We start from the raw sequence: 22,186 nt of genomic DNA, 5'->3' as shown, positions 1-22,186 counted from the left end.
TGCGGAGCGGGGCTCGGGATGCGGAGCGGGGCTCGGGATGCGGAGCGGGGCTCGGGATGCGGAGCGGGGCTCGGGATGCGGAGCGGGGCTCGGGATGCGGAGCGGGGCTCGGGATGCGGAGCGGGGCTCGGGATGCGGAGCGGGGCTCGGGATGCGGAGCGGGGCTCGGGATGCGGTGCGGGGCTCGGGATGCGGTGCGGGGCTCGGGATGCGGTGCGGGGCTCGGGATGCGGTGCGGGGCTCGGGATGCGGAGCGGGGCTCGGGATGCGGAGCGGGGCTCGGGATGCGGAGCGGGGCTCGGGATGCGGAGCGGGGCTCGGGATGCGGTGCGGGGCTCGGGATGCGGTGGCCGTGCCCGCGGGAGGTGCGGGGTCGGGATGCGGGGATGCGCTGCCGGCCGGGCGGCATCGGCCGCTTTGTGCCTTGCCGCCTCGGCAACATCCGCTGGGAAGGGAACGCTGGGACCCGCCGGGTTAGTTAGTTATTTTATTGATTTCCCACCGGCCGACCCTGCCCCGCACGGCAACGCGGAGCCCTCGGCGCTGGGGGAAGGGGCCGCCGGGGCAGCGATACCCAATTCCATTTAAGGGAGAGAAAGAAAGAAAAAAAATCCTTAAGGGAATTTGAGATTCCTAAACTTTATCGCTGCTCGCTCCCCGCCTCTTTTCCTCCCGTCTCCACGAGACAAGGTGTTGATGAACATACTTTTCCAGTGCTCGGAAAAGCAACAGCGTCAGTCACTGCTTCTCTGAACTTGAGCGACCGCTGATGAGGTTTCTTACTTGGTGCAAAAGTCAGCCGGAGACTCCAGTGCCTCTTCCCGTCCTGCAGAGCCTTCCCTTGCCTTTCCCTCGTGTAGTGGACTTTGCTTCAAGGAGCCGAGATGTAGAAAGAAACTTTATCTTCAGCATGTAAAATAAAGAAATGTATACAGGGAATTCCCTCAGGGAGAGGTGTCCAAGCACATATATGTCCAACAATATGCCAAAACATATGTTTTTTCCTCTAATACTGTTTAGAGTCTGTGCTTCTGATTTCTGTTCTAGGCATACAAAGGTATTTCATCCCACTACATTATTACCGCATGAAATCCAAAATAGTTTCGTTTCTTGGCTTGTTTTCTCAAGAGCTATCAAGTTATTTTTAATATCTAGCTTAATTTCTTCTGAGGTGAACAAAGAGGCTTCTTTATTTGAGCAGCAAGTTTCGCCAGCAGGTTCGAACTTTGATATCAAAACTACTGATTTAGTTCATAAGCAGTGTAAAAAGTTAAAATATTTTTTTTTTTAAAGCTGTTGAAGAATACCAGACCACTCAATAAAGTTCTAATTTCCAGTTTTTGTAATACTTTGCAGGCTGTGGTGTGGTTGCTGTGTGTCGGGGGGCTGTGAGCATTACCCTTCAGGCTCTGCTGCCCCTCGGAATGCACCCCCCGGGGACAGCTTTCCAGGGCAGTGAGATGGTAACTCGAACTTCTTTGGAAATCAGTTATGGCAAACAGTTATTCTTGCAAACATATCTATTCAAAGAATGTTTTATTTTAACTATGCACTTGAAATGTGGGTTATCAGGCTGGTGTAAACTAATAGCTGGCATGGTAAGGGTTTTCTTTAATCCTGCTGCTATTCAAATGTGTGCAAACAGAGTCCCTATCCAGACAGGACTGTATGATTCAGCAACCCAAAAATAGACTGCTTTGTCTATATCAATAATAATGATTCTATGCAACTTACAGTGCAAGAAAACATGATAGGTTTATATATAGGTGTTCATGCAGGAAGACCTTAATTTTTTTTAATTTAGACACGAGTAGCCTGAACTCTGAGACCATTCTGAGAGTAGTTTCTTGACCTCAGACACTGCCTGCTGTGTTACTTGCTTTTATTGCAGTTTTAACCCTGAAATGTTTTCCCTGCGTCTCTGCTGTATTACTTGAAGAAATGCAGACCTTATGCTGTCTCTATTTCTAGAAATCTGTTTTTTAATTTCTAGCCTTGTGATACTTCGTACAGTTCAGTGTAGAACAGCAGGCAAAGACACGATTTACGTGTCAGTTTGTAATGCAGTCCATTAGTGTTGCTTACTTGTGACAAAAGCTCTAACAAGACAGGAACCAACTGCCCAGCTGCATCTTTATTTCTCAGTAAGCCTTTACTCAGAAAGGCTTGGGAAGGCGATTGCAGGAGTGGTGCCTGTTGCACAGCGCTGGTTACAGGGAGCACTCAGCCTGGCCCCGTGGCAAACTGTGCTCGCAGAAATCCCTCGGCGCTCCTCCCTTGGCTGCAGGTTTATGTGTCAGGCAGCCACAGAGAAGAGCACTGTTGAGCTCTGAAACACTGGCTCCTGTGTGGTGAAGATGCAAAAAGGTTCTGTGTTAAAACATCAGCGCTGAAATATTTCCATTGCCCCGCGCCTGCTGCTTGCCGATCGCTTATTGCAAGGCACAGAAGGTCAGTGGGAATGACATTTGTGATTGTGCGAGAGGCGGACGCTCTCTTGGCAGCGGATGGAGAGGATCTTCTCACCTAGGATGTTTTATCAATCAGCTGTTTGCATGGAAAATGACTTTGCAGCCTTTGGGTCTGTTCCCCAGAGCGCTGTGGCGACTTGGCCGGAGCCGCGCCGAGGCGTGGGGGCCCAGGCTGGAATGGTGGCTGGCAGGAGGGCTTTGAGGTGGTCCCCACGGTTTGTCGCTGGTTGTGTGACCTGGAGGGCTCCAGCAGCGTGGGTGGCTTCCCAGAGCAGCTGGGCTGGGAGGTGCGGCGGCTTTCCTCCACCCCAGTGTCCCTCAAGTGCTGCTCACGAGTGATTCAGGCAGTAATTGCTGGCTGGTCAAGCTCTGCGAGGACTCGCTTTGAGATCCAGCATGTGCTGCTGCCAGTTCTGTTAATTTGGGCTCAGCCTAAGTGGTCTGAGTGGCAGCGATCAATAGGCCTTTCCTTCTGGGTCACCTGCGGTGCTCAAACAAGAAAATTTAGTCATTCAGCCACCCTGACATAGTTATTGGAAATACTGACAGCCTCGACATGCTCAGTGAAGGAGAGGCCATGAACACAGCGCTCTGTGCCTGCCTCTGCCTCTGCCCGGTTTTCTGTCTCTTGCCTCTTCACTGGTCCACTTCTGTCTCGTCATTGCAGTACCTAAAACTGCTACATCAACCTGTGTTGTGGAAAAACCTCCTTCAGATCTCATGGGAGTTTTGTGTCCTTTCTGTGAAGACTCTGTGAACAAGCTGCCTCTTGGAGGAGAAGGGTAAGAGCAGGGATGCTGACCCCAGAAGTGACCGGGCACTGGGCAGTGCTTGGGCTGCCTGTGGCTGGGGCACACCATGCACGTACCATCGGTGTGGACCATTTAGATGGGAATTACCTCCTCATGGGGATATCTCCAGCTTTGAACTGAACAGTGAATGACAAATGAAACAGTGTGTAGTGGGAGGTGTGGGTGTTTGGAAGTTAGCTAAAAATCAGCAAACGTTGCGGCAGAGGTGCAGAGCAGCGAAGTTGTGCTTTCATCCTGTATTTTTCCCTGGACGATACTCATCCTTGAAGACACCCAAGGTTTGCAGTCTGAGTTCTCTGTAGCACTTGGGTTAGAGGCTGCACAGTCTATTGGATAAAAAATAAAACAAAAAGTGTAGATTCAGTCAGGCTTTCCTTTCTTTTGATAGGTGAAGGTAATAATTAAGCTGTGGAAGTACGCCACAGGGTTGGATGTGACATTGCTTCTCTCTGATATACACTGGGGTTAATGCAACTTTGACTGGAAAACACATTTTTAGTTAAAGCAAGTTGTGGCCTTTGTCATCAACACTGGATCCTGTAAATTGCACTGAAGGGGCACAGTGGAATGACCACTGTATTTATCTGAGCCAGGGGTGGTTTGTGTGAAATGTATTTCTGTCAAGGATCTAAACTGACATTATTTCTCAGGGTTTTCTTTAGGTTGGTGGCATATTCTGGAGAGCCATCATTTATGGGCAAGTTTTTACCTTTTTTCTTACTGCTGCTTACTTAAGCATAAGTGACTTTGTCTTTTCATGGGGAAGTGTTTAGTTTGTCTGTTGAATTAGCACTATTGCAGTGTGTAATCCAAAGCAGTATCTTTCCATTTGTGTAGAGCTGCCAGTCTGAATTAAAAATTAATTGACATGCTGCTCGAGTGAATTCCTTTGTCATGGGGACTAAGCATGGTTGCAGTAAGGGCATTTCTGTTTACATTTATAATGTAAAATTTTTATAGTGTTTGAGGGACCAGTTGCAAACAGGTTGGAAAGGGAAAAATATTTTTTGATCCCTCTTAATTTGAACAGTAACAGGGTTCTCTCCAGCAAAAAACACAACTTGACCAAACAAATTAGCAGAAGGTTTGTGTCTCATGTGTGGCAATGTAGCTGTAGAGAATAAATGACTCTTAACTCTCAGGGAATTCTGAGAATTAATTGTGTACCTCTGGTTCTATGTTAGTGTGCTGAATGAACCCGTTCTTGGTTAAATCAACTGTGCAGAAACTGCATCAAAATCTGATAGCACTGCTCTTTTAATTTTTTACTTTATTAAAAAAAAAAAAAAAGGTAAAAATGGATCACTTAGTTTTGTAATTCACGTGAAACTTCAATGCAGTATTTTTGTAAGCTTTTTACTTAGTTCTGTTTTACATCACTGTAAAGCCATTGGATCAGAACCAGGCTCATAACTTTAATATTTGAAGTTGCTGGATGAAATGTACGATGTTAAAAACATCTTTAAGTATACATCATACGTGCCACGTCGTGGTGTCTTGTGTCACAAGTAGGACAGAATTTTTTATTTCATTATTGGAAGGACTGAGTTGTACAGGCCAGGGCACAAGTGTGGAGTTTAAATTTCTTGTTCACACAGAAAAGGGAACTTTGAAAAGTATGGGATTTTTTTTTTTAGTTTTTTTTTTTATTATTATTTTTGGGGTAGTACCGCTTGTGTGTGAAGAATTTTACATGTCTAGTGTTTGGATACAGGGCCAGATGTGAAGCTGTAGAGCAGCTTTTTCAAGTGAACTGACTGATCTGGGTGGTAGCATCTGCTTGCAACATGACCCACAGTGCAGGCACAAAGCTCAGCAAAGGACAGCTGGGGGGCTTCAGGATGGCCCCACTTCCAGCTTCAATTCTTCTTATTTCTCTTTTTTATTTTTTAAGACTAGTCAAAGGAGAAGCTATTACTGTGAATCTTAACTGCTGAGTTTCATTGCTGGATTGATTAGCTGTCAAAAGATTGACTTCAGCAACTCCCGGTGCTGTGTGTGACCACTTCTGTTTAAACAGCTGGGTTTGTTAAACAACAGCCCAAGAAGAAACATGCTCTTCTCCAGATACATATTTATGAGAGGGATGAGAGGGCAAGGCTACAAAAACGCAGAAGCTGAGTAAACTTTGTCACTTAGGGAGCTGATGCTAATTGTGTCCTGCTCTCGGGACACAGCCCCAGTGACAGTTTATAGAGGGGCTGTGTTCAGGCAAGACACAGCCTGTGCCATGACTCCATCCCCTCTGCTCTCAAGATTTTTGTGGTTTGATTTCTATCTGGGCACCCATAAACAGCTGCAACCCGATCTGTTCCCCGTTTGTCGGGAAGTTAGGCAGCCAGGAGTTCCTTCATGCATGGTAACGATGTCATTTACAAACAGTTGATGGTAATTTTTTTTCTTAGTTTGGGAACTAAGGAATACATCTTATCTTTGCTTTACTGCAGAATAGCTGACTCAGTACATAGGGCCTCATCCAAGTGCTCTGAAGCTGATGGAAAAACACTTTACTGCTGCTTGTATTTGGCTTTGTTCAACTATGAAAACAAGGAAATCTTGCATTAGAGTGAGTGCAGGCCTGAGCAGTGGCCAGTGCTGTGCTCCGGGCTGACGTGTGTGATTGATGAGTGCACATACAGTTCTTAATGAGCTCGTGTTGACTCTATATTCAATACTACTGAATTAAAAGAAAGTAAGTTAAGAGCTGAGACACAATCAGCTTTCAAATGCTTCCTGAAATCAGTTGTATATTGGGCGTTCCTGCTAATCTTTGAAAGTGTGTGTAGGTATGGGTAAACATACAGAAAAAGCTGTGATTTGTGTGTCACAATTTTTTTTTTTTTTTTACTGAATTGGTTTTGACCTGGCTCTGTTCAGCATTTGATCATTTTGATTGTAACTGTTTTAGCTGCTGTATCAGTGTGACATCAGAAACAATGTGGGAAAAGACAGCAGTGAGCAGCAGCTCTGTACACTTGCCATTTGAGTCGGTCTGCATGGGAGAGGAAAATGCCTGTTCACACCACTGCATGCTGTGAATTAAAGCCTGAGGGAATTTCAGTTTGTAGGGGAAAAAAAAAAAAATTAGTATCCTGTCCAGGGGCTGTGTGTTAGCAAGTGCTAATCTAACATAGATTCTCTGCTATGAGAAAATTCAGAGCAGCTCATGCTTACTGTAAGGATGTGTTTCTGCTAACTCAGCTTCTTTGTTCCTCTAAAACGCTGGAGGACAGAAAACCCTGTAACAGGCGTGTACTGTGGCTGAGGAAGTTGCAACAGTACCAGCTATTTGAAAGTGGTAAATGATACTTTCTATTTTTCTTTTCTTAGAGAGCTCCTGAAAGCTTCTTGCCTTTATTAGGTCTGTTCCCTGGCTTGGGACAGTGTTGGCAGCTTTGATACCAGCAGCTCTTGCTCTGTAACGTCAGCAAGGTTTACGAATAACATGGAAAAGCACAGGAAGGATTATCCATAGCCCATGCACTGAGTGATCATGCTAAACATAAATGCCAGTTGTGGTTATAAACTGTTTGCAACAGCATAAAGACAGGGGTGTTTCTTGTTTTTTTTTTTTTTTTTTTTTTTTTTTTTTTTTTTTTTTTTTTTTTTTTTTTTTTTTTTTTTTTTCTGCAGGATAAGCCAGTATAAAGATCAGATGGTAGCAGAGGTGATACCTGTCTACCTCCGTTGGTTAGTTCTGGAATAACTTTATATCACCAAAAGAAAGATTTCTACAAATCTGTCAGTAGCTGGCCAAAAAGAATCTCAGAAGTTTTTGGAAATTACAAAAGTAATGTTAATGTTACTGCAAAATACAGACAGTAAGACATGTATCCATAGAAGTGCAGTGGTTTAAGGGAGGCTTATGCAGAGGAAAACAGATCAAACTGAGGTCTGAACAGTTAGGTCTGCTGCCTCAAATTCTGGCTTTAGAGGCAGTGGTTCTTAGAAAACCTTCTCTCTCACACAAGGATTGTGTTGGTATGGAAAATCAGTACCTACTGTATGTATGGCAATCCATGACTGCTCTTAACTTGCTGTCCGTTAAGTCTAATTTTATCTTTTATTTTAACTTGTACCACTTTCTGATCTTTTATGAGCTTTTCAAGCTTATTTTCTCTCCCATCCGATGATAGATTTTAACATCAATCCAGCCATACTACTGAACTGCAGAGAATCCAATCTCATTGTGTGCTCCTGGCTGTGGTTAGTGGGAGTCTGAAAGCAGCCTGCCTCTCAGGGAAGCAGTGAAGTGTGGGATGAGTGGAGGCATGCAGCAGTGCTCTGTGCAGAGCGGAGGATGACTGGTTTGTATAAAGATCAGTGTAAAAAAAAAAACTTCAGGACTCCCAAGTATGAAGTAGTATTGTTTTATGCCCCAGTCATCTTTCCCCCTCCTGCGGTGTAATGCACATTTATTTCCTGAGAAAAGAAGATGACCGTGTTTGCTATTTCAGCACATTGTTGTGTTTCTAAAGAATCCTAGGGGGAAAATAAACAGCTGTCGGATGGCTCTGGCTTTTCCCTCTTTATGCCAAAAGTTTTATTTGACCAGAAACTCTGCTTTTAGCTTATTGCTTTATTTGAGCATATGTACATCATAAGCTCTCACTGGATGTGTATATACATATAGTTTGTGTTTTTTTTCATTGTGTACTTAAGATCTTTGTTTGCTGCTGGATTGCAGTAACCAAGCATGTGTCTGTAGGTATAACTTATAATCATGGTTACATTGTATATGATGGGTTTTCCCCATCTCCAGCTGTTTGACATCTTTTCAGAGTATGTGGATTTTCAAATACTTTGTTTGACACTGAATCTTAAGTGTAGGGAATAGCTCTTATTCATAGTGGAAAATCCAAATTCCTTTTTGAAAAGTCTAATATTGCCTTTGTGGGTGATAAGTGTAAGACTGTGTTGTGCTAAGATCTGGATTTTGGAAGTGCTCTGTGGTATTTTAGTTGTCTTAATGCTTCCTGGGATTTTGAGCATAATAGTCCGAGTCGCTAAAAATAGGGAAGTTGTTGTTGGCACCACTGGTGATTCTCTGGTTATCTGCAGAGCTTCAGCTTGTCTTGAAAGCGTGTGGAAGGATTGGATTTTGTGCTCCTGAAATTTGACAAGAAGAATCCATGCTGAAAACAGTTTTTCAGTTGCGTGCATTTCTCTAATGATAGAGAAACTTGCTTCTGTGAGGTGTCAAGGCATGCTGAATCATGTCTGTGCTTTGCTTGGCGTTTGGGGGGTTTCCTAATTTCTGTTTTCGTTTGTTTCTTTTGTGGGAAATGATATCCTGTTGGTTTCCCACATTACTGGTGATTCAGGAGACACAGTAGATAATTACATATCTGTATCAATGAGCTTGGATGCATCCATGTGCTTCTTCCAGGTGTCTGTCCAGCTTGTGCTTTGGTACTACCAGACCTTTGTTTTCCATTTTGTGTGCTTTTTTTTTTTTCCCCTTAAATCCACAGAAGTATTCCTAGTATCCTTCCTGTTTCTGAGCTTTTTTCCTGTGATATCTAGCAACTCATTTATTAGCTTGCTTTTATTTTACTTATTGTAATATTTGTGCATCAGTCTTTCCATTAAATGAGCAGTCACCCCTGTGTTGAGCAGCTCAGGGTGGGATGTAATCTGCAAACAGAAAAGGAAGCTGTTTTATGTAGACACTGGAATATGGATAAAAATGTATTACAGGTACCGAACATCATTTGTTTACCATTATAAGCCACTAGTTTTAAATATAGAGGCAGATTTTAATGTCATAATGTGGTACCATGAACAGATGTCTTGATCTTCCAGCTCACTTTTACTCCAGAGAAGTCTGTAGTACTTGGATCCAAGGACAAAATGTCAGCTTCCGTGTGGCTGTGAGCAATATCCTCAGTTTTGGCTGCTCTGAAGCTACTATACTAGTGCCCACAACCCCTGGTAGAAATTATGTAGTAATCTCTGAGAGTGTTCATTCAAGATAAATAAGAACCATGTGGGTGTGTGAGGAATGACTGTAGTTCTTTACGTGCTTCTTTGCCAGGATACAGGAGAAAGGTCACTGCTACTTAAAGTGCTCATGCTGTGGCAATTCCTGCCTTAGACCTTGCCAGGCAATTCACTGAAGGCAAAGGCTCTGCTTTATTGATCTTCTTTCTGGAAATAAATATTTATGATGTTGTCAGGTCCCTGAAGGTAGCAGAAAAAAAAAGACTAGAAGAGTGGGTTGTTTTGATAAACTTTCACTGGATTTCCTAATGCGCTGCATGTGCTCCACGTGCAGTGTTGTGCTTCACAACTTGTGTGCTAGAGGGTTTCTAATTTGCATGTAAAAATGAATTCTGTTAGTCACTGGATATACTTTTCTTGTGCCCTCTCAGGCTTGTTTTCAAAGCAGAACAGCTGCTTTGTGGATGTAACTATCAGAAATCTGTCTGACACAATTTCATCCCAGTAACCGAGCACATACCTGGCATGGAACTCTTGGGAGATTTTTTTTTTTTTTTCATGTCTTCCTGTTGAACTTCAGCAGAGGGTTTGCATTTCCTTTTTACACAAACTGGCTTGTGGAAATAAATGCCAAGCTCAGCAGTGCCCTTGGTGAGTGCCTCTGGCAGGCTGTGTGTGGGGATGCCAGCAGCCTGTACTCCCTGTGCCATCCCACCTGCACCCGCTGTGTCCTTGGTCTGCTGGAAGCTTGCTCTTTGAGGATGCTGCTCCTGTTGGAAGGCACTCCCAGGGCTGTATTTGTCCCTGTGTGGGGTGGATGGTCAGGGCTGAACTGCAGGGCTCAAGCCTGTGTGTGGGATCACACAGCAGAGCTCCTTGGGGTGGACGCCTCGATGGAGGGTAGGCATGGTGATGCAGGAACAGTGTTTAGCTGCAGCTGGAATTCCCTGTGGGGATTTTGCAGTGCTCTCACTGTACCAGGCCACAGCAGCAGCTTGGGGTCTGGGTGACTGCAGACATCCTCCCGCCGCTGTGCCTGGCTCCTCGCTGCACAGCCGGAGACGGGGATGCTGCTGGGGCTCAGCTGTGCACGGGGGGCTCTGGGCAGCCCTGAACCACAGGGCGAGTCCTGGGGCCAGACCTGCCCTGGGCACCAGGGACACTGGGGGTGGCAGCAGCTGAAATAGCTGAGCCCATCCTGAAATGGAAATGACTCTTGGATAACTTACTGCCTTGAGTGTTGTGCTTCGCATTCACCCTCCCGTGGGATCTTCAAAGTCACTTTGAATCCACGTTGCTGCGCTCAGATGGGATCCCTAAGCGTTCCAAGAAGTTGTTGTACCTAAATGTAGCGAGCAAGAAATAGATTTTTCGAAGTGAATGAACTTTAGAAGGTTAAAAAGAAGCTAGCAGAAGTATTGAGTGGTCAGAAGTGTTCTCTTCACTCACTTCCACTGGAAGGAACAAACATCTCCCATGCTACGTTTAGTGGAAATCTGCCAGTGAAACTGCGCAAGTTGTCACGTCTAAATATAGTCACAGCAACCTACAGGAACTGGGCTAATATTTTTTATTAGCTGCAGGAGAATGGTTCTGCTTTCCTCATCTGGTTAATAATACCCCCTTATAATGTGCCAAGGTAACTATCATTTACTGCAGTTTGCACTGTGTCTCCATATATACTATATATAGAATAAAAGCATGTTTCTCTGCTCTTTGGTCAGACACAGCTTGAAAAAAAAAAAAAAAACAGAAGAAACCACCCCACAAAACAAAAACAAAAAAAAGAGGCCCTAGCAAAGACTAAGTAATTTATGAAGAAACTCTAATTCTAAAGAGGCTTCAAATGCTATAATTACACTTCTGCTGCACTTAATAATTATTTAAGTACTGCCTGCACTTAAAGGTCAGTGGTGCAACAAAGACATGAAATAAAGCCTCTTAAACTTCTTCAACTCTAATTTAAAAAAAAAAAAAGTGGGTAAACATGTTAAAATGAAAACATTTCCAGTGTAAATTATACCTTAAAATAGCTTTATTTTGTTCTGTGGGTGTTTGCAGACTCCCCTCAGGCAGCCTGTTTAGATTGCTTCAGTTTCTGTTGGTGCAGTACAGGCTCTTTGGCCATTTCATATCACTATAAACTGTATTATTTGCCTGCTCAGCTTTCTTCATTTCACATAGTTCAGATTGAAATCCCTTATGATTTGATACATTATTCTCTTTCCTCCTGTTCCACAAAAGTAAAGTAACATACCAGACTCCATAGAGAATCTTGAAATACATGAATAATGTGTATTCCGTTAAGAGAGAGTAACAATATCCCATGAAGAACCATAGATTTTTTTTTTTTTGCTTGCCAAACTGCACTTGTATGTTAGTTTAAACTTTCTTTGACTTAGTAACTGTGGAAAGAATCTGGTGCAGCCCACATTTTGTCATTTACATCTTGTTGTCAAGTACAGATTTTTGAGATCTTTGCTGTTAGTGTTTCTTAGCAATGTGTAGGTGTGAAATATGCCTACTTCAAACCGAATTCCATGGTTATAGTCAGTGATCTGGTCACCTAGGAAACTTTTTATTATGGATCTGGTTGACTTGATGACACAATTCTGGTATGAGCAGATTTTTCCAGTTCCCTGTAACTGGAAAATGTAGTGCCTGAACAAAAAATTTGTCATAATTTATTCATTGAGGAAAACCCACCTCTGTCTGTTCCCAGCTCTGTTTTTAGTCACAGTCTAAGATACAGTGTTCTTTGTTCCTTTTGTAGTGATTTCAGTAGAATTACTCGAATTTACATGATCTTTTTAATAAGCTGTTTGGAAGGTATCTATCACTGCTCTGTTTCTGTCTCTCTGTGAGTGCATGTGAACTCATTGCACGGTGAGGTCCTCCTGTCCTTTTGAGATGTACTTGAGAGATTTTCTTCTGATTCTTTGCTGCAAAAATTTGCCAGCACATAGGTGGGGGGGGAAAAGCTGGAGCAGTTAATCTTCCAAATTTGTCTCTACAAAAATTTGGGATGTTCGAGTTGATGGAAGAATTTACAATATTTTCAGTTTCTTCTTTGTTATGTATTGTATTTCAGGAGTGTCAGTCTGGTTCAGTAGAGCTAGCAGTTAAAATTGTCTCTAGGACCTTTGAGGAGAAGGACTGTGCATTGTCCTGCTGTTCACAGACATGCCTCCCAGACACCCCCAGCTAAGGAAAAAAAAAAGAAAAAAAATCAATAGCAGGATGTGAGAGAAATCCATAAATTTGTGTGTAGTGGTAAGGGCAGGTAGAAACATCTGTAGCTGAGGAATTTGGGCGGTAGCAGATAAAATTGCAGGAGCCCTGCTCAATGCACAGATTGGTTTTGGTGCTGGAGGCACAGGGCTCTGTCACTGCTTAATGGTTACATCTGATCAAGGAATAGGGAAGAACAAGGTCACAAAGCAGATCGAGTGTTCTGCAGTTTGCAGAAACACCACCTGAGTCAGGAACACCCTTAACCTGAGAGCAGTAGCAGAGGAAGTATCACATTTGCTTTTCTGCTCCCTGCTGTACCCCGTGTAGCCCAGAACAGCTGCTGCAGAGGATGGAGCAGCCAGAGCACCGTCAGAGCTGGCAGCATCTTCTGGAGGTCACCTGGTGACTAGGGCTGAACCTGAGCTGAGTGGGACCAGTACCAGTGCCACCTGAGACTGGTCTGCAGAGTTTGCTGTGCCTACTTCAGACAGGCTTGAACTCCATTTGAACAGGGGGTTTTATGTTTTTCTACAAGCTGTGCCTGTATTCTGGCAGGTATTTCTGCCTCAGTCAATACACGTGAAGTATTGGCTGCAGAGCATCACATGAGGAAGTTTCAAGGTGAGTTTCTTCTACAACGTGAGAACTGGGTCATTATCTTTAGTTAGTTTATGTCACATTAAACAAAATGGGGAGTGGTGAGTGGTTTGAAGACATTCAAGATGATGTCTTGGGTGTCTGAGGGCTGCTAAGCCTGTGGTGGTGGACAAGGCTGAAGGGTTAAGAGGAATGTTTTCCACAGCAGACACTTCTCGCACATGTTACTGGGTTGAGGAAGGTAAATCCAAAGGATGTTTTTTGGCAAGTGATGCAGACAGGCACTCTGCCTGGAATACTCATCATAGGTGATGAATTTTATTTTATTGTAAGGGTTGATCTCACGGGCTCTGTTTAGAGGCAGCTGTTGCTTGAACTTGGCCTGAATTGGGGAAACTGCGATGTACTCTGGCATCCAGGCTGGTCTGATGGAATACTTGATTTTAGATAGGGATAAAGCCTTCTCATAGCTTCAAATAATTTGGTTTAATTGCATATTGCATAGGATTTTAAATGTTCACTAGCTTAATTGGGAAGCTATTTAGTGGAAATTCATGACCCCATTTGAACTGTGTTAAAAGCCCTAGAATGTGAAGAGGAAATTGGTTGCATGGTCACTTGCCTGTGTGCAGTAAGAGAGCAAAATGAGCAGTGCTGTAATGTACATATGCTCTGAATAAAAAAAAAAACAAAAAAAACAAAAAAAACAAAAAAAACACCAAAAAAACCCACCCCAAACAAGCAAACTCCTTACTCTTTTGTTTCTGCCCAAGGACTTAAAAGGACTAAATGCTTTTTGTTGGGGCATTGGTTTCATTGGTTGGGTTTTTTTGACTTATTTTCATGAAGAGTATGGACCATTAGCTTTCAAGGGAGCCACTGGGGTTGGGAGAAGTTCTCTTAACACCGCTCAGTCCTATGGTTACAGGTGACAGGATTAGCTCAGACTGAAAAATAGCAGGTTATTTTTGTTATGAAGATTTCTTCCTGTCCAGCAGTCACACTGGCTTTATTTTTGTGTCTTGAGCTAGTTGTTTACAGAGTAGTTAGTCTTATTTGCTTCGTCCTCCATAGGATAATTTTAAATACAGCACCTTGCCCACAGCAGTTGTTTGTCTCACACCTATACTGTGGCAGCGAATTTGCCTCTTCTCTTTGAGTGAGATCCAGAAAGTCATCCTGAGCTAGTGCTGCTCATTGCATTTGGTGTTACAAACTGTTCCCTCAAAGCATATTAAATACATGATCTTTCCTTTCCTTCCTCAGATAAACTTCTAGTCTTTACTGTAGCGACTAAAGAAACCGACGGCTTTCACCGTTTCATGCGGACTGCAGAGCATTTCAACTACACAGTGAAGGTACTGTTCTGTGGTTTGTACCAAATATCTGTGCTGTAAAACACGCTGTAATAAAAAATATCGTGCTGTAAAACAGAGCCAGTGCATGGTAACTGCCCTTGCCTTAGCTGCATTGTGTGCTGGGACAGAGGGAAACAGCAGCAGAGCTGGGGGCAGGAAGGGCACTCGCTGCTCTCCCTGTGACCTGCTGCTGCCCCTCTGAAGCACATGGGAGGGAGGTGCTTCCCCTGCCTTAGGAGCTGCTGTAGAGGTTTGCAGCTATCACGGCCAGCATCCTCCTTGATCACAGGTTCTGTCACGTTTTGTCACGGAGCCTTGTTTTTCAGTGTGGCTGATGTTGTTCGTACGAACGCTTCTGGGAGCTGAGCTGCGCTCCAGGGCTTTGGGTCTCTGTCCTTGAGCAAGGCTGGAGCACTGCTGCAAGGAAGGAGGGTCACAACTGGAAATCCCTCTGTTGCCCAGGAACCTGTAATTTCGGAGAGGACAATGTGTTTCAGTCATTCTTGCCAGCCTTTTCTGCCTTGCTCTGTGCCTCTGTGTGTCACGTACTTAGGTTGGCCTCTGCATGACCCTGGGAAAAAGGGAGGGCACTGACCTTCTAAACTCTCCCCACAAATTGGTTCTGCCAAGAGAAAATCCAGGAATTCAGATGCTTTTATGAAATTTTTCTGCTTACTTACCACAGTGCCTGCACTATAAATAGGAAATTATTTGGGTCTTTGACTCCTACCACTGAATTTACAGGACTGAGAGAACCTTTCCTAATATGATAAAGCTGTAGTAGAGCACCTGAGCAGTCTGAGCTCTGGATACATCTTTTAGCTTTGCACATTTGTCCAAAACATCATGCCATGTAGTTCTTCCAGGCTTTATATATTCCAGAAACATTATGTTCAAAACACATAGAGAGTTTTATTTTTTTCCCTTTTTTTCTTTTTTTTTCTTCCTTTTTTTTGACATGTAATCTGCTATAGTGCTTGGCTGAGGAGGAGTTTTATGTTTGAGTTTTAGCAGTGAGCTGTATACTGGAAAATCTATCCTTCTCTTTTGCTACAAAAAGCTTGCCATTTGAATTAGTTATACCTTGATCCACCAAGGTCTTTTGTGCCTCCTGTTCCTAAAGGGATGATAGTGAATTTTAAAGGTGTCACTCGGAATGCTTTGCTTATACAAATTTTGAAACAATCCTTAGCTTTTTTCGTCTATTTTTTCCTGAAGGAAGCGCCTTTAATTAAATGGCAGTTGCTTGATTCTTATTTGGTTAAGAAAAGTCTCATGTTTTTGCAGTGATGTCATTGTGCTGAATGTTGCTTCAGACATGGAAAACTTATGATGCTGGAAGTGCTGGCTTGCTATGCTTTAATGTGTTGCTTCTGCTTTAGCATCTGTTTTCAATAAGAGTCTGCTTTAAAAAAGCCTCTTGGGTTTGGGTACCAGCAAAAAAGTGCTTTTTTCCCCTCCTTATTCCAGGTTCTTGGAAAAGGTGAAGAATGGAAAGGTGGGGAGCTGCCCAACTCCATTGGTGGAGGGCAGAAAGTTCGACTGCTGAAAGAAGGCATTGAGAGCTATGCTGATCAAGAGGACTTGGTTGTATTGTTTGTTGAAAGGTGAGCAAACCTGGCTTCTTGTCTCTCTTTTAGTTGGGGTAGACATGCAAAAGTAGCTGCTGTGACATGCTGAAAAAGCATGATGCTTTTGTTCTTTGCTGTTTTGTTTGAGAGAGTTTGCGTCTCTCTTTCTTCATTCATAAAAACAGTAGATTGCTTTTGGAGCAATTGTTACTTTTTAACAGATTTGCGGATGTAAGCGTGGTTCATAGTTTTGCTGCCTCGAGGGAGTAAAAAAATGTTGCTGGGAGCTGACAGGCTTTTAGGCAAGCATTTGTCCTCTCCCTGTTCAGCTACAGTGAGAGCAGGATGTGGCTGCAGGCTGGGAGTGTGGATGGGAGGGAGAGCAAAAGCAGCTCCAGAAATAAAGTTTCCAGTAGGGACCAGAGGTATAATCTTATTCCGTGAAGTAACAGTGATACGGAGGAAGCTGGGAAATGGCTCCCTGAGGAAAGCATTTAACAGGAGAACTTCTGTGTGTTAGAGAGCTGAAACAAGAGTCTTGGTGTCAGATGTAGCCCGGTGCCTGTGCTATCTGTGTGATGGAAGGATGGAGAGCGCTGCTGCAGGTGCCAGATCACAGCTCACAGGACAGCTATGCTTCAACATCCTCCCTGGAGGCCAGATAGGCTTCTCCCTGACCCAGAAAGCATAGAGCTCAAACGTGTTCAAATCACACTTTCTCTATTGCTTCCCTCTGCTTTTTCTCTTCCTCTTATTTCCCTCCTGTGACAGTAGCACAATGAGAGTAGCTCAGAATCCAGCTTGCAGCAGGCACCAGGCTCTCCCACACTAATGTTAACCAGAGCAGGGGCACAGCTCTGGAATAATCACTACAAGGAAGGCGTGGGACCAGATCTGGAATCAGGAGGAAGCTCCAGTTGCTGACAGGCAGCCTTGGAGAGAGGTGGCTGACTGTGAGCTTGGAGAAATTCGTGTGTGACTTCATCCGTGCTGCTGGTACCACATCATGTTGGAATGTCTGCTCCAGAATTCTATCCCTGCTTTTAACCTGCTTGATTTATTTAAAATTTGACACTTGAAGGAATTTAGGGACCCTTTTTCAAGACAGGAGCTTGGCAGGAGTTGCACAGCAGACGTCATCACAAGGCGAAGTGGCTGGACATTGGCGTTTTATGGAAAGTTAATTTGTTGTTTTGCATAAGTTAAGACTTCAGGAAAGTTGGAGTAGCTCATTAAACTGGCAGCAAATTCTAATATGTTACTTAATTTTCTGTTCCAATTTTACCTCTTGTGATGAGTAAAAGAAATGCCTAGAAAGCAAAAAATCAAAATAATTTTCCCTAATTTATAAATAAGCATTATAAGGAATGCTTATTATGCTGAATTTTTTTTTTTTCTATGCTTAGGTCTGTAAAGTTACCTAGTCTGGAGGTAAACATCCAGTTTCTGAATTTCTTTTCTTATTGACTTGTTCAATTTTGCGCTTGCGAAGTGGGAAAAAAGAATCTTTCTAAAAGTAAATACATTATATGTTTGTTCATAGTGTTGTCTTACTAATCATACAAGAACTGAAACTTTTAAAGGTTAATTTCAAAGATTGCGTTCTGTGCTAATGCTCAGATGAATCAAACAGTTTCTAAATGTTTTCTACTTACACTGAATTTCTTTGTTTCTGAATTTGTTATCCTAATTCATAACTATTTTCTTGCTGTGTGGTAAAATAGGCAAATCTATTATCACATTGGTTCAAAGGTCTAGCTCAGATTTTTCTCCATCATAATTTACTCTCTGGAGAGGCTGGCTGTTTGCTGGCATGGGTGAGAGAGTACAGAGGACCATGTGTGTCAAAGTGCAAAGGCCATTATCTTTCTTCCCATGAAGAATCACAGGATTTAAGGCCTCCCAAGTTCCTGAAGTCCAAAATCCCAAGTACATACTTATTTAAAGCTGGTGGAACTGATTCCAGACAGGAGAGAAAAAAAAAAAAAAATTGCTGATTCTAGCATTATATTTTAATTTTAATGAGCTTTTTGGTTTCTAAAAATCCTGGTTTGCAATTTAAACGCTGATCAATGTAGCAGTAAATTTGGAAAAGACAAATGTCATGAACTTCCTTTCTTCTTCAAGTGTTTTTTATTATATTCATTGTGAAGCATTTGGAATATTAATCTTGGGGGTGGGAAAAGGAAATGTCTGGTTTGCTTACTGTAACTAGGCAAGTAATTTCTAGGGAACTGTTTACTTAACAAACTTAGTTTCTTGGTTTGGGTTTTTTTGTTTTTTTCAGCAGTTTGTTATAAGTCTCAGACTTCTGGAAATAGTTTGAGCTTCCTCTGTGGACAGCTTGTGCCTATGTGTAGATAGCAAAATGCCTGCAGATGGAACACTATTTAAATTAGGCTTGTTTTTGCTCAAGCTAATTTCTGGTTTACTTTGGGCCATTTCAGATTGAACTGGCTAATGGCCAGTGTAGACTGGATAAATTGGTTGGTGCTGTGGCTGTTCATCCAGAACTCTCACAGACATCTCTTTGTATGGTGGAAAAATTTTGAAGCCTCTCAGTTTGTTGTTTGTTCCGTTGTATTTTTTTTTTTTTTTTAACATTTGTCACAAACTAAGTGACAATTGTATTTTCTTTGTATCTCAGAATGGTAAAGGTGTGATCCTGGTGGGGACACAGTCTAAATGACAAAATAGCCCTGTGTCTGTTTGGTGGCATTGTTAGTCACTAGTAGGCACTCTCTCACTTGTATTTTGAGCTCTTACCCTGCAGTTCCAATAGCTCAAGTTGTCACTGTTAAAGTTGTGGATGCAAAAATTGCCTGGGCTGTTCTAAGTCTGAGTCTCTGCTGCTGTTTCTCTGTGTCGCTGGGAGTGCAGGGTGCATAGCCAGGATGCTTTGCTGCTGCAAAAGAGGGAGGGAGGGTTGGATTCCAGTCCCAAGCATCTGCCATCTGGGAGCTTCAGGAAATGGGATTAGGTTGTGGAAACTTTCGGGTTTTCGTTTTTCTTTTTTTTTTCTTCTTGCTTTCTGCTTAATCGGAAGGATTTATGAAGAATAAATAAAAGAGTATCTGAGCTGTTCCTGGTTGCCAAGGAAGCCTGCTTTTTCCTGGATATGTCCACACTCTTTTTCCCTGTCAAATTTTGAAGTCCTGTTTAAAGCAAGTCGTTGTGTCACCCCTCATAACAGTATAAACTGTCAGGGGTAGTCCTGGAACCTGTTTTGTGATGCTCTTAATGGTGTAGTCCTGAAGTGAATCCCCCCGCCCCTTACAGCAGGAGGGGAGGTCTGAATAGGCCAAATGGAATCTGACAAAGCAGGTGAACAAGGCAAATGATGCACTTACAGGTGTTAAGAAGTTTTCCTTTTGCATGGAGAGAAAAGTGGGAGCCTCATCAAGCAGCTGATGAGGATACTGTCAGCGAGGGGTGGACGGCTGGTGGAGGTCCTGCCCGGGAAGAGGTGTGGTGACAACTAGTCACCTCCTGACAAAACAGAAGTTCTTGACCATTAATGGCAAGTGTAGGTTCCTGCTGGATTAACAGAGCTGCATAATATCCATTGCAGTTTAGCAGCTCAGCTCTGGGTTTAGGATTATAAACTGTGTTTTTTTTTTTTTTTTTTATAGCTGTGTATTAAGTAGCATATCCCTTTCACAAGGAGAGCCTGTGGCTGGCCCAGCATGTTGCTCAACTTTGGCTTTCTTTCACAGAATGACAGTCCTTGGAAGCGATGTTGCAGGGTGTTTGGTTCCTTCCTGCAGCTGTAAGTCCTAGCAGCAGCAGCAGCACTGCCCTGATCACTGAGGAGAAGCACAGCCTGCCATGAGCTATTAAGTTAAAGCCTCAGACAGATCTCTTTTTGTCTGTCTTCAACATGTCTCCTGTTCCTTGTGTGTTCTACAGGCTTGGTCTAGCATTGAGTCAGGCTACAGAAACTGAATGGAAAAGAGAGTGAAGTGTTTTCCTGTAAATTTGGGCAGAAACAGGCATTTTTTGTGAAACTGGGGAAGGTCCAAAATGTACAATTTCTTTCATGTGTACTTCTGCCAAAGTTGCAGAAAAACATAGCAGAGTTTTCAGAAAACCACTTACTTATATAGGCTACATAACACACTTCCTCTCCAGGGTTCATACTTTGCTTTGTGGTGAAAATCTTTTTTTTACTTTTGTGAGCCAGCTGTTGTTCAGTTCTCTTAGGCCAATTCCATGAAATCCTCTTTGAAGAAAAGTCATCTTGAATAATTTCAGAGCTGTAATAAAGGAGTGCCATAAGTCAGTAAAGGCTGATCTGTTGGCATTGTTGCTGGGTAATCCTTTGCACTGCAAAATGTTCTGTGCACTGCAGGTGGGGGAACTGCTGTCCTAGTTAGCCCAGCTAAAAGGCTTTGCAAGAAAAGTCTTGGGCAAGGTTAGATCTTGGTTTTTGGTAACTCTGCTGTTCCTTTGCCTGTTATCAGGGCTGCTGATTTTTAATTTCTAAGGTACATGTGTAGAATAAGAATATTCCCGTGTTCAGATGAGGAAACTGCAAGGCTGAGGTGCTGCCATTACGATATTTTGCTGCTTCAGCCAAAAACTAATCTGTGATGTGATTCCAATTCCATTCTTCATGCTGTGTAAAGTGAACCTTGAAGTGGGAGGCATTGGCACAGGTCACTCAGAGCAGCTGTGGATGCCCAGCCCATGGCAAATTCCGAGTTCCATGCCAGATTGGATGGGGCTTTGAGCAGGCTGGGCTAGGGAGAGGCATCCCTGCCCATGGGGAGGGATTGGTTTGTTTGCTTGGTTGTGTTCCCAACGCCCTGTGCCCACCAGGCATTGATTTAGATTTGGTTCAGCCACAAGAAACCTTGAAAACAAGGCTTGGGATGCTCCATTCTTACAGGACCTTGGCCAAACCCAGGCAGGTTTTGTTCTGGTTTGGCACATTGTTGATGAGCCCTCCACCTTTAGGCCTTTATCCTCAATAGGAATTGAAACTCAAAGGCATAATTAAGGTTTTGCATAAATAAATATTATGAGGCTTTGAGCCTTTTAGCTCTTCAGCACATTAAAGAGGTTGAAGGAGAAATCAATGCCTTGTCAGGATGCAATACACTTTTTATAGGCAACTAGACTTCATTGAGATCCAAGTACATTCTTGATAAGAATTTTTAGAAGAGTCAGTTCTGATGTATTTAGGAACAAGGTCATCTAGATTTTCCCACTGAAAGTCATCCAAGTCATCTTTCAGTCCTATTTTTCATCTGTTAAATTTTGATATTTTTAATTGTTGTTCCTAAAAGCATAAGCAAAATACTTGAAATAGGAAAATCAATTTCAGATGAACAAAATGTGAAGAATAAAGAATGTCCAAAATGTGGAAGACTAAAAAGCAGAAGGGGAAATTACTTTGGATAAGTAGTACTGATGGAAGTTTCTCTCCTGGAAGGGTGTAGAATTTTTATGTGGTAATTAAATATGATTTGATTGAGTTATTTTTCAGAATGAATGGGCTGTCTGACTTTTAAATTCGAATAGTCCAATGACTTTTTTTGAACACAGAAGTGTTGAAAGAAAACTAACCTAACCGATGTATTTTCTTTCCTTTTAAGCTATGATGTTATCTTTGCTGGAGGCCCTGAAGAGCTGCTAAAGAAGTTTCAGGAAACTACTCACAAAGTGGTATTTGCAGCAGATGGGCTAATTTGGCCAGATAAAAGGCTGGCTGACAAGTATCCTGTTGTCCGGAGTGGAAAACGATTCCTGAACTCAGGAGGCAAGTGTGATCCTCAAACACTTGAACTTGAACATGACCCATCTCTGTTATCTGCTCTCTTTACTTGGTGTGTGGAGCTGTTCCTGAATTGCCCAAGTATGACACTGATGACTGGATTTGCTGTCACCTTCCCCCGCTGCCCACTTGAGCAGCTCCTCTCCTGTGCTCAGGCACAGCTTTGGTTCAGATTTGCCCGGTGTGTGTTTGGCAGTAGCCTGTCAAAAGCAGATCAGTGTGGCCCAGCAGGCAGCTGGGGGCTGAGCAAGGCTGGCCCCATTGCTCAGGAGCAGTGCCCTGCATGGGCTGCTCTGTGCAGGATTCCTGAACTGCTGCCTGCTTCCTGGAGATCCTGCACACAGGGTGGATGTGCTGGCAGCTCTGCCTGGCTGTCAGCAGGGCTTACACTGCTCCTTCTAACGGGGGGAGCTCTGTAATC

The 22,186-nt window shown here is 43.2% G+C and overlaps 1 protein-coding gene across 2 annotated transcripts in view; it reads left to right on the top strand.

Moving 5' to 3' along the window:
* The window catches only part of PLOD2 (procollagen-lysine,2-oxoglutarate 5-dioxygenase 2), a 51,231-nt gene that overhangs the window by 262 nt on the left and 28,783 nt on the right, over window positions 1-22,186 (top strand). For both annotated transcript variants that reach the window (XM_066326370.1, XM_066326369.1), the window contains exons 2-4: window positions 14,324-14,415; window positions 15,886-16,022; window positions 21,587-21,750. In XM_066326370.1, coding sequence (XP_066182467.1) covers window positions 14,324-14,415; window positions 15,886-16,022; window positions 21,587-21,750 — 393 coding nt within the window. The remainder of the gene's footprint in view (window positions 1-14,323; window positions 14,416-15,885; window positions 16,023-21,586; window positions 21,751-22,186) is intronic.

Source organism: Sylvia atricapilla, chromosome 10 (genome assembly GCF_009819655.1).
Source record: "Sylvia atricapilla isolate bSylAtr1 chromosome 10, bSylAtr1.pri, whole genome shotgun sequence".
In the NCBI taxonomy this organism is placed as follows: Eukaryota; Metazoa; Chordata; class Aves; order Passeriformes; family Sylviidae; genus Sylvia; species Sylvia atricapilla.
This window is presented reverse-complemented; position numbering and strand designations above follow the sequence as displayed.